This window comes from Herpailurus yagouaroundi, unplaced genomic scaffold (assembly GCF_014898765.1).
Source record: "Herpailurus yagouaroundi ecotype Mexico unplaced genomic scaffold, PumYag 28, whole genome shotgun sequence".
Taxonomy (NCBI): domain Eukaryota; kingdom Metazoa; phylum Chordata; class Mammalia; order Carnivora; family Felidae; genus Herpailurus; species Herpailurus yagouaroundi.
The window spans coordinates 106,881,906-106,894,943 of NW_024412376.1; the positions used below are offsets into that span (position 1 = coordinate 106,881,906).

Sequence of the window (13,038 nt, forward strand, 5' to 3'; positions counted from 1 at the left end):
ATTTATTTATTTATTTATTTATTTATTTATTTATTTATTTATTTATTTTGGGGGGGGGAACAGAGCATGAACGGGGGAGGGGCAGAGAGAGAGGGAAACACAGAATCGGAAACAGGCTCCAGGCTCTGAGCCATCAGCCCAGAGCCCGACGCGGGGCTCGAACTCCCGGACCGCGAGATGGTGACCTGGCTGAAGTCGGACGCTTAACCGACTGCGCCACCCAGGCGCCCCTTGGCAGTTTCTTATAAAGTTAAACATACACCAATTATATCACTTAGCCATTCTATTCCTAGGCATTTACTCATAAGAAATGAAAACGTATATCCACACAAAGACATATATGTTTACAAAAGCTTTATATGTAGCAGCTAAAATCTAGAAACAATGAAAATGCCCACTAACAGGGAAATGAACAAAAAAAAAGTATATAAAAAATACTGGTTGGGGTGCCTGGGTGGCACAGTCGGTTAAGCGTCTGATGCTTGACCTCAGCTGGGGTCATGATCTCACGGTCTGCGAGTCTGAGCCCCATATCAGACTCTGCACTGATGGCATGGAGCCTGCTTGAGATTGTGTCTCTCTTTCTCTCTGCCCCTCCCCAGCTTGTGCTCTTTCAAGATAAATAAATAAACTTAAAAAAAATGTTTTAAAAAATACCGTTATGCTACTTACTAGATGCTACTATGTAAGTTACATGATCTCTGGGCTTCTATTTTCTCATCTTCAGAAAAGAGAAAAATACCACCTACCCCACAGGCTGCTATTAGGCTCAAATAAGACAAAAATGATACAAACTGATGAAACAATAATAGAAACAACTACTAATTTCTACTACCCAGCAAGGAAACCAGCTTATTGTCACAAGAGTAAAGGCATAATGTTTTGATATTTTCTGCTTCCAAACAAGCGGTTCAAATGTCACAAAGGGAAGGCTATGCACTTTAACAAGTTAGTTTGTTAGTTTTTGTTAAGTATAGTTAACTTTGTCATGTACCATTTTAAGCCTACTTTAGATAAGGATAGTCCCCTCCTCATTTAAAAAAGTTAAGGATCTCAGGAAAAGTAGCAAAATTATAAAATAAAACTTGCTTACTTTAATTATGAGGAAAAGAAATATTAATGCTAAAAGTAAATGGAACTTGAAGCAGACTACAAGAAAAAGACAGTATCAGTGAATTCTGTGAATTAACATAAAAAATGTCACTAACCAGACATTATTGTGCCTGCATTATTTTAAAGGGACAATATCAACATATAAGTATTCTCTAAACTGAAATACCTTCCAGTTCTTGTTGAATACATGCAAAATTAATACGTATACATATGTATGTATACATACTCAAATATTTTTATTTTTAAATAAACTGCCTCAAAAATTTTCTCCAAGAAATACCCAAAAAGTAATTTGAATAGACTGTCCTGCCAGAGAAAAAGCTATAATGTTGTTAAAAGGTGCACTAGAATATTTTGTGTTCTGGACAATAAATAGGTTTAATAACCATAGAAAAAATAAATAGCTATATAAGATTATCAAATATTTCCCTTTAATTAAGGATTCTTATATAGTGAAACAAATCTCAATGTTTTTTACCAGCCAGAAGAAACATCACTTGACAGTGTCCTTTTCATATTACCAGAAATTATGCCTAAAAGCATCATGCATATGTAAATGCAATCTTTTACCTTCAACATCATCTGAAAAGGTAGACAAAAATAAATAAAAAGTGGGTGGTGAAGAAAACAGTTTCTATGTAGCAGTATCCACAATAAAATAAATAAGAGCTTAAAAATGTCAAATGAGCAATATAATCCCTTGGAAAGAGAGACTCATTCACTTTATTAGATATCTGAGATAGCCTAAAAGAGATATAGCATATGCTATATATTGAGGATTATGAGACAGATTTATCAATTAAGGATTCTAAACTATCCCCAAAATAAAGAACTCTAAAATGGAGTTCGTTATGTCAGCTAAGAATCACCTTTTGATGAAGCAGTAGAAAGTATCAATAATAAAGCTAAAGGGCATATTTCCCAATCCAGATTTTTAATTGGCCCTTTCAGGATAAGTTAATTTCCAGAACAAAGTTTAAGTTCCTATTTTAATCTTCCCTAGAGAAAGTGATTCTACTACTGTTTCTCTGAAGAACTGTTTATGTTGTTTTATTCAAAGAATCATTTTTGGATGCTGAATTAAAAATGAGCCCAAACACACAAAGACAAATAAAAACTGACTCTAAACATGATTATATTATAAATTTATAAGAAAGAAAAACTACCTAACTAAAAATATTGCTGTACATGATTTTTTAAAACAGAAAAATTATCTGCTGTAAACTACAAAAAGAGCTAAATTTCTAATCTGAAACTAAGAGAACAACAAAAAAAGAAAATGTCTTTTATCATAATGTGTTCTAACAAGTGTATTGTACCTAATTTTCTCATCTGAGAAATAAATAGGAAAATAAGTATCTTTTTCTTCAAAGTGTGTTCTTATGTGTATTGTATTTAAGTGTTGTCCTGTGACTGACAGCCTCTTATTCCATGGGTACCAAATCATGTTTTCTAAAGATTTTTTCAACCCTGACAAATTAACAAAGTGAAGTTTTAAGCTAGATATCACAGAGGAATAAAAATTTAAGAAAAAGAGCATTTAAGTCCAAGAAATTGTGACCATTCAACACAACCCAATCTCAAATGTTTCTAGTACTGGTATTCTGTGAAGTTAATATCTATATATATTTCCACTCTGTTATTATCATAATAAAATATGTACAAACTTATAATTATCTACATTTCTTTATCATTTGTCTACAGAATTTCAAGAGATCCTATAATTTTAATCTAAATTAGACTTCTAAAATGCACCAATATGTCCACCCTTCTGGCTGTCTAGAATAATGAAACACCGACTGTCCTCCTGCAACAGGTAATCTGATGTGAAGAATGCTTTCTTCAACAGCACAGTCACCTATTACTCAGTACACATTTTTTACAATACACAGAACAAAATGTATATGGACTTCTCTTTAAGTATTTTGCATACTGACAACAAAATGAAGTAAAATGACAGACTACCTTATTTTAAGTATGCAAGTAATTTGAAACAAAAGAAAAAGGAAAGATGTACCAAAAAAGTGTGTGAATTTTGAACTGATTCGTATCATTTCACACCAGACAGACAATATAAAGGAAATTCTAAATTCAGTAAGATGTTGCTCCTTATAAATTAACAAAAGTCCCATGTTAAAAGGAAAAACTCTGTAATTTCATATTGTTCACCAGATAATAACATATAAATGAAATAGCTTTTTTCAATAGCCAAAAATGATGTTTAATCCAGAAACTGCTAATATTCATACTACTTAACTAAAACAAATACAAAAGGAGGGCAAAATTTATAAAAAAGAAGAATCCAATTTCATCTCCAAATAACATACAAAGTAATCATTTTAAAGACACTTTTCTGGGACTAAGCTTATGTCTTTCCTTTATTAATTAAAAAAGAAAACAAACCCTTATAAATAAATTTATAAATTCACCTTCAAAACCAGAAAAATTGGCACAACTCCAGGATATATAGCATATGTTATTTTATGTAGAGAAAACACAATAAAACTTACCTACTTCTTCTTCTTCATCATTAGATATTATATTATACAGTGTGTCCAAAGCATAACCTATTATTTCAGAATCCGAACTGGAAAAAAGAAATTATTACACTTATACACTGCTAAAGTGTAAACTGTTAATGATCATTTTTAGACAGTTATTTAGCAAGACTGTGTAAAACATTAATCTAAAACTACCCTAAGAGGGGTGCCTGGGTGGCTCAGTTGGTTAAGCATCCTACTCTTGGTTTCAGCTCAGGTCATGATCTGACAATCATGAGGCTGAGCCCTGTGTCAGCCCTGGATGGTGTGGACTGCTTGGGGTTCTCTCTCTCTCCCTCTCTCTCTGTCCCTACCGCCATCATACTCGCTCTCTCTCAAAATAAATAAATAAATAACAAAAAAGTAAAATTAAAAAAGCTACCCTAAGAAAATATCAGAGTGCAAGCGTAAAGAATGTATAAAGGTTTATTTGTAATAGTGGAAGACAGAAGCAACCTAAATGTATAATAATAAAAAATAGACACATACAGCAGCAATGAAAGTATTTTTAAAGCAAAAAAAGTATTTTTATTTTTTTTTAATTTTTTTTAACATTTATTTATTTTTGAGGCAGAGAGAGACAGAGCATGAACGGGGGAGGGTCAGAGAGAGAGGGAGACACAGAATTCGAAACAGGCTCCAGGTTCTGAGCTGTCAGCACAGAGCCCGATGCGGGGCTCGAACTCACGGACCACGAGATCATGACCTGAGCCGAAGTCAGACGCTCAACCGACTGAGCCACCCAGGTGCCCCAAAAAAAGTATTTTTAAAGAATGTTTAATGACATGGCAATTAAAACACCCTTGATAGGGGTGCCTGCGTGGTTCAGTCGGTTAAGCGTCTGACTCTTGATTTCTGCTCAGGTCATGATCTCACAGTGGGTGAATTTGAGCCCCACCTTGGGCTCCATGGTGACAGCTTAGAGCCAGATTGGAATTCACACTCCTCTCTCTGGCCTTCCCCAACTTGCATGCATGCATACTAGAAAAATTAATACAAACCAGGTAATTTTATGGGTATGTGTTTATGTTTATATATATATGTTTCATGATATATATATATTTAATAGTGTGATCCTTAGTTGTACTACTAGAGTTTGTTTCACTGCTCTATACTTTATTACCTAAAAACAAGCACACAAAAAAAAACAAAAGTCTTATGGTAAACATAATACTATTTATAAAATCAGGGAGTATAAGATTACAGTTGCTGATAGACAAATTTTGAAAACATGATGGACGATGATGGCATTTAGTGTGGAAAGCAAGAGTGAAATATAGGTCACAAAGATTCAATAAATATGAAGAAGTAATTACGAATGATAAATGAAAGCTAAGATGAGGGACAAAGGGGATCACAACCAGAGGATGTAAATTTCAAATGAAGTTTTAAAAATTCTTATTTATAAAAAAATTATTATTCACCATTTTGCTTTTGAGAAATCTTGAGGAGCATCTTTTAAGAAAGTATTAAGGAACTGAGAACAGAAAGAAATTTCCTCAAGATAATAAAAGAGAATCTATAAAACTCCCAGATCATTATGTAATGGTATAAAACTGAATGCTTTCAACCTAAGATCAGGAACAAGATCATGATGTTCCCTCTAGCCACCTCTATCCAACACTGAAATGGAAGTTCTACCTAGAGCAATTGAGCAAGAAAAGGAAATGAAAGGTATACAGATTTGGAAAGGAAGAAGTAAAACTACACATATTCACAGATCACATCATCTTGTATACAATCTTAAGGAATCCACTAAAAAGTATCAGAACTATGAATGGATAAAGAAGATGCAGTATATACACACATAATGAATTTTACTCGGCAATCAAAAAGAATGAAATCTTGACCATTTGCAACGACATGGATGCAACTACAGTGTATAATACTAAGCCAAATAAGTCAAACAGAGAAAGATAAGTGTCATATGACTTCACTCATTTGTGGATTTTAAGATACAAAACAGATGAACACAGGGAAAGGTAAGCAAAAATAATATAAAAACAGGGAGGCAGACAAACCATGAGATTCTTAAATACAGAGAACAAACTGAGTGAGGGTTGCTGGAGGGGAGTTGGGTGGGGGGATGGACTAAATGGGTAAGGCGCATTAAGGAGGACACTTGCTGGGATGAGCACTGGGTGTTATACGTAGGGGATGAATCACTAAATTCTATTCCTGAAATCATTATTACACTATATGTTAACTAACTTGGATGTAAATTTAAAAAAAAAGTATCAGAACTAATAAATTCAGCAAAATTGAAGAATACAAGCTCAATATAAAAAAATCAATTTATAGAAATGGCATTTCTATATACCAGCAATGAACAATGAGTAAACATAATTAGAAATTAAGAAAACAATTCAGTTTAAGTAACAAAAAGAAGATTAAAATACTTTGGAATAAATTTTACTAAAATTGTACAAGAATTGTACACTGGAAACTATAACACATTATTGAAATAAATTACCCAAGACTCAAATACTTGAAAAGACATTCTGTGTTCATGGATAGAAAAGGAATATTATTAAGATGGTAATATATGCCAACTTGATTTATAGATTCACACAATCACTATAAAAATGATAACTGCCATCTTTGCAGAAATGGACAAGCTGATCATAAAATCTGTATGGGAATGTACAGGATCCAGACAGAATATATCTAAACCTATCTTCAAAAAGAAGAGCAAAGTGGAAAAACTCATATTTCCTGATTTTAATACATATCACAAAATGGCAGTAAATAAGACTGTGGCGCTGGCATAAAAGATAGACTATAGATCAACAGAATAAAGAGTCTAGAAATAAAGCCTAACATTCATTTTAACTGATTTTTGGCAAGAATGAAAAGAGCATTCAATGGGAAAAGAACAATTTCTTCAACAATTTGTGCTAAGACAGCTAAGTATTCACATGCAAAAGAATGAAGCTGGACCCCTACTTCATACGATACACAAAAATCAGCTCAAAAGGGATCAAAGACCTAAATGTAAGAGCTAAAGTTATAAAACCCTTAGAAGAATCATAGGTATAAATCCTTAAAACTTTGGATTAGGCAATGGTTACTTAGATATGACACCAAAAGCATAAGCAAGGAAAGACAAAACAGATAAATTGGATTTTGTCAAAATTAAAAACTTCTGTGCTTCAAAGGACACTATCAAGAAAGTAAAGGGGTACCTGGGTGGCTCAGTCAGTTAAGTGTCTGACTTCAGCTCAGGTCATGATCTCACAGTTTGTGGGTTCGAGGCCCACGTTGGGCTCTGGGCTGACAGCTCAGAGCCTGGAGCCTGCTTCAGATTGTGTCTCCCTCTCTCTCTGCCCCTCCCCTTCTCGTACTCTATCTCTGTCACTCTCTCTCTCAAAAATAAACATTAAAAAATAAAAAAAAAAATAAAAAAAAAAAAGAGTAAAAAGACAACCCAAAGAATGTGAGAAAGTATATCCAAATCAAGTATCTGATAAGGGACTTACAACCAGAATATATATACAATCCAACAATAAAAAGACAAGTAACCCAATTAAAAATAGGCAAAGATTTGAATACACATTTCTCCAAAAAAAAGCATTTAAATGGTCTGTTCAAAATAATTAGTCATTAAGGAAATGCAAATCAAAACCAAAATGAGATACCAAGTTGCACTCACAAGAATGGCTGTTAAGAAGGGAAAAAAAAAAAGGACAACAACAAATTTGTTGGTGAGGAACAACTAAACCTTCATGTACTGCTGGTGGAAATATAGAAGAGTTTGGCAATTCCTCAGAGTTAACCACATGCCCTGACATTTGCATGCTTATGTATAAAACACACGTTCACACAAAATCTAGCAAATAAAAATTCACAGCAGTATTATTCATAACAGCTAATAAATGAAAATAGCCCAAACATCCATCAACTGACAAATTGGGTAAACAAAATGAGATATATCCCTACAATGGACTAGTATGCAGCTGTAAAAAGGGAATAAAATACTAATATATGTTACAACATGAATGATCCTTGAAATACGCTAAGTGAAAGAAGTCAGACACGAAAGTAACATATTGTATGATTCCATTTATATGAAATGTCCCAAACAGTCAAATCTATAGACACAGAAAGTAGATTAGTGGCCAGGCACTGGGGAGAGGAGGGTATGGGGAATGATGGCTAATGGATACAGGATTTCTTCTGATGTGATGAAAATGTTCTGGATTTTGAGGTGCCTGGATGGCTGAGTCAGTGGAACGTGCAATTCTTATCTCGGGTTGTGAGTTCGAGCTTCATGTTGGGTGTACTGATTACTTAAAAGTAAAATCTTTACCAAAAAAAAAAAAAAAAAAAAAAAAAAAAATTTTTTTTATTTTTGTATTGGTTTTTTTAAAAAAAAAAAATTTATAAAAAAAAAAAAAAAAAAAAAAAAAAGAAAATGTTATGGATTTAGAGAGTGGTGATGGTCACACAACTCTGTGAATATACTAAACCCACTGAAATGTATACTTCAAAAAGGTGAACTTTATGGTAAAAAAAATTGTATCTCAATTTTTAAAATTACTATCTAGGCATCATGGTTTGGAAACAGTGAGAAATTAGAAAACTTTCAGGCTCTGAGTGTAGGACTTTGGAGAATGAGCAGTCTCTCCTCAATATGGTTGTTAAGAGAAGCAGAACCACAGACAGATGCAGAGTTTCAAGCCACATCAAGAAAGGGAACACAGCTCTCTGTGATGCAGCCAAGGATGAAGAGGATTCAGGGGAAGAATTTTCAGAGTGTTAGTTGGAAAGGCCAGGAGAAGAAGCATAAAATAGTAATGAAGAGGGATGCATGGCTGCTTCAGTCCATAGAGCATGCATGACTCATTTGATCTCAAGGGTTGCGAGTTCAAGCCCCAAGTTGGGTGTAGAGTTTACTTAAAAAAACAAATGAACAAACCCCACAAAAAACAACAGTAATGAAGATGAGATGTGGAAAGAGATGCCCTTTTCTTTCCATGAAGTTAAAAAAAATAACCCAAGGGGCGCCTGGGTGGCTCAGTCAGTTGAGCATCCAACTTCCACTCAGGTCATGATCTCGCAGCTTGTGAGTTCGAGCCCCGTGTCGGGCTCTGTGCTGACGGCTCGGAGCCTGGGGCCTGCTTTGGATTCTGTGTCTCCCCTTCTCTCTGGCCCTTCCATGTTCATGCTCTGTCTCTCTCTGTTTCTCAATAATAAATAAAATGTTTAAAAAAAAAAAAAATAACCCAAAACACTCTGGAAACAGAAGGCAATTGACAGGTATCAGAGGCAAATGGAAAGGGAATTTATTTTGACACAGAAAGGGAGTGAAACTCAAGAAGGCTCATAGAAATTTAGCTTTGTTTCTGTCTAAAAGGCAGAATAAAACAAGTAATCTCTAACATGATACAATTATGAGTTCATACATTCACAGGCTAATGGTACACCCTTCTTCTAAGCATGGTGCCTGGCACATAGTAAATGTGCAGTAAATGTTTTAAAAACTCAACTTCTTAACCTTTATATCAAGAATTTCTAATATCTACACATTTATTTTCTGCTGTGTGCTTAAAATGACAATAAAAGCCACTTTACATAAGAGGTAACATTCTATTTTCCATACTGAGATGTTAGTCATTCATTACTAACTTTGTAAGATCAATGAGAAAATGTGCACATGGAATAAAGACACATGGAATAATATAAAAGAAAAATTACAGATTGTATGTATGTGTAGTCATCACACTAAAGTTTTTTTGATCTAGGCTCCATTTTCTCTAACTTGGAATATTATTTAAAGCAGGTAACTAACTTTAGATTACTTTATTTATAGTTTTCCACTAACGCTATAACAAGTTACCACAAACTTAAGCAATACAAATATATCACCTTACTGTTCAGAAGTCTGAAATGGGTCTCAATGGGCCAAAATCAAGGTCTCAGCAGGGCTGCCTTCCCTTCTATAGGCTCTAAGGGAAAATCAGTTTCCGTGCCTTTTGCAGTTCTAGAGGCCCAGTTCCTCTACCTTTGAAGCCAGCAACCACACATCAAGATCTTATCCTATCACCTCATTCTGACCTTCTCTTTTGCGTTCCTGTTCCACTTTTAAGAAACGTTGGGATTACACTGGGCCCACCAGGATAACCTAGGATAATCTCCCCATCTCAAAGTCCTTAATTTAATCACATCTGCAAAGTCCCTTCGGCTGTGTAAGGTAACATCCAGAGGTGGTGGTAATTAGGATGTGAACATCCTTAGGGGGTCTATTATTCTGTCTACTATAGTTACTCACTATGCTGTTAATAAAACAGTCCAGGAACACCTGGGTGGCTCAGTCGGTTAAGTGTCCGACTCTTAATTCCAGCTCAGGTCTTGATCTCAGGGTGGTGAGTTCAAGCCCCACACTGGGTTCCACACTGGACGTGGAGCCTACTTAAGAACAAACAAACAAAAAAACAATCCTGGGGTGCCTGGGTAGCTCGGCTGGTTAAGCATCCGACTCTTGGTTTCAGCTCAGGTCATGATCTCACAGTTTTGTGAGTTAATGCCCCACATTGGGCTTTGTGCTGGCAACATGGAGCTTGCTTGGGATTCTCTCTTTCCCCTCTTTCTGCCCCTATCCCGCTTGTGCTGTCTCTGTCTCTCTCAGAATAAAACTTAAAACAAACAAAAAAACAAAGGCCAGATAGTCCTGACATATCCAGTGTATTTATTCAAATGCATTAGAATTAGTTGGCTTTGAAAAGATAGCCAATGTGGGTTGTACCAACTGACAGGAGGAAAGAATCTAACTGGTATGAATAAGCAGCTAGGCATTGCTAAAATATAACTGAAATAAGAGGCTATGAGGTTAGACAGGCAATACCAAAACCTTCAAAAAGTTTATATGCTTTGCTTGTTTAAGAACTTAGATTAGGGGCGCCTGGGTGGCTCAGTTAAGTGTCCGACTTCGACTCAGGTCATGATCCCACGGTTCATGATTTTGAATTCTGTCAGTGCAGAGCTCGTTTCGGATCCTCTGTCCTCCCTCTCTCTGCACCTACCCAACTCATGCTTGTACTTGTGAGCGCTCTCTCTCTCTCAAAAATAAATATTAAAAAAAAGAAAGAACTTAGACTTCACACTGCACTGAGCTGGTGAAATGCATGAAGTGAAAAAAGATTTATATATCAGATAGGTAATTCTTATAATGCACAGACTGAATGGAGGGACAAAAAGATCAGAGGCAAAGAATACAGTCTGGAGGTAGTAGTTGTTTAAAACTATGTCCAAAAATTCCTTGGTACAGATCCCTTCAAAAGATGGAACCTAATCTTCCTCCTCTTAAGTGTATGCTGTATTTATTAACTTGCTTCTAACAAACAGAGAGCGGTAGAATTGATGGTATGCAACTTCTGAGACTAGGTCCCAAAAGGCATTTTAGCTTTCTCTTCGCTTTCTCTCTAAAAGTGCTTGTTCTGGGAGAAGCCAGTTACCATATCATAAAAATGCTCAAGCAGTCCTATAGAGAGAGCAACATGGTGAGGTAGTGAAGCCTCCTGCCACCAGCAAAGTAAGTGAGCCATTTTGGAATCACATCTTCCCAATCAAGCCTTCAGATGACTACCATCCTGGCTGACATCTTGGTTGCAACAACCTCATGAGAGACCCTGAGCCAGAACCACTTAACTAAGACACTTCTGAATTTCTCATCCACAGAAAGTGTGAGATAATAAATATTTATTATTTTGAGCCACTAAGTTTTGAGGTAATTTGTTATACAGCAAAAGTAATAATAATAATAAAGATAACTAATACAAGGGTGCCTGGGTGGCTTAGTCAGTTGAGCATCCGGACTCTTGATTTTGGCTCAGGTCATGACCTCCCAGTTTGTGAGACTGAGCCCCACGTCAGGCTCTGTGCTCACAGTGCGGAGCCTACTTGAGATTCTCTCTCTCCCAATCTCTCTGCCCCTCCCTTGCCCACACTCTGTCTCTCAAAATAAATAAACATTAAAAACAAAAATACACACACACACACACAGAGGCTCTGAAAATTGATTCGTTGATTGATACTGAGCTAGAACTAAAAATCAACAAAGGAAATAGAAAGAAATGTATGGATTTTGGTCTGCAGGAGCATAATGGGTTAAGGAGAGGGATGAGTTCAGCATGAATCCTGCAGTTTCTTGCTTGAATGGAACAGTATTACCACCTAGGTTGACCTGGGTCAAAGGCAGTTGAAGGAGATGGTGGAAGGCCACAATTAGGAGCAGATAAATTAACTCTTGAACATTCTGAACTTGAGATATTGATGAGAGATCTTGATATGGTAGAAATGTACATTAAGCAGTTAAAGGTTGTAACATATATTTAACTAGATATAAGATTTTTGAAAGCTATTCATGCATAGTTGTTAATTAAAACCAAAGATGCAAATAAAATCTCTTAAAGAGAAATTGGAAGTGATAAAAATAGGCTAGTGATCTTTCTCTTACGACATGCTCAGATTTAACACTTCACTCTATTAGTCCAGTTTCTTTCTGCATAAAGACAAGTCTAGATAAGTGATATACCATAATATGTATTTTATGTTATAGAACAGTATATTACAGTATATCTAATTGAATATCAAAACATCCAACTGACCAATTCAAACCACAAATCTTCAGCTTTTAATGAGAAGTCATGTCATTCCATTTTCACATAATGGAAAGATATCAACCCCTGAGATTCTATCTGTCTTAATGGTTAGCACAGTGGTTTGCACCTAGTATCCAATTAGTATTTATTGAAACAACTGAAAATAAAAACATAATAACCTTAATAAGTTAATCATTTCATTTCTAAAATAGTGACTCTAAAACAAATGAATTAAAATTGCAAGAAAATTAGGGAGAAAAATCATCGAAAACAGACTTACCGATCTGTTTGTAAAACATGGATAAGATGTTCCATAGCTTGTATACCTACTTCCAAGCGGTATTTCTGCACAAAAGAAAAATGTTGTTAAAGTAACTAATATCCAACTTAATAAAATTAGTAGGTGATAAAGCATTACAAACCTTAGATAATGATTTGAGAGCACGAACAGCATTTCTTCGGTCATCCAGCAAAGTAGATGAAGCAACTCTGTCACAAAGCTTTTGAATCTGTCATTAAAAAATGAAATAGCATAAACAGAACTTAAAAAAGCAAAAAAGAAACATGAAGTTCCCCCCCTAAATTTATACCATCTACTTTCGAAAACAAAAATCCACAAATGGGATGTCATGGGAATTAGGTGCTTTTATAATCTCATTACAGACAAACATTTCTCACAGAGACTTGAAAAACAGAAGTGGTGAAAGAAAAGTTAAATGAAATAAGTCATATAAGTTGACGAATTAAGAGAAATCATTAGTATAATCAGAATTTTGTAAACATGC

General features: G+C 35.1%; 1 protein-coding gene across 2 annotated transcripts in view; it reads right to left on the minus strand.

The window, feature by feature from the left end:
• The window catches only part of USO1 (USO1 vesicle transport factor), a 93,882-nt gene that overhangs the window by 56,848 nt on the left and 23,996 nt on the right, over positions 1-13,038 (minus strand). For both annotated transcript variants that reach the window (XM_040481084.1, XM_040481074.1), the window contains exons 2-4: positions 12,676-12,762; positions 12,534-12,598; positions 3,624-3,700 (exon numbers count right to left, since the gene is read on the minus strand). In XM_040481084.1, the coding sequence (XP_040337018.1) occupies positions 3,624-3,700; positions 12,534-12,598; positions 12,676-12,762 (229 nt within the window). The remainder of the gene's footprint in view (positions 1-3,623; positions 3,701-12,533; positions 12,599-12,675; positions 12,763-13,038) is intronic.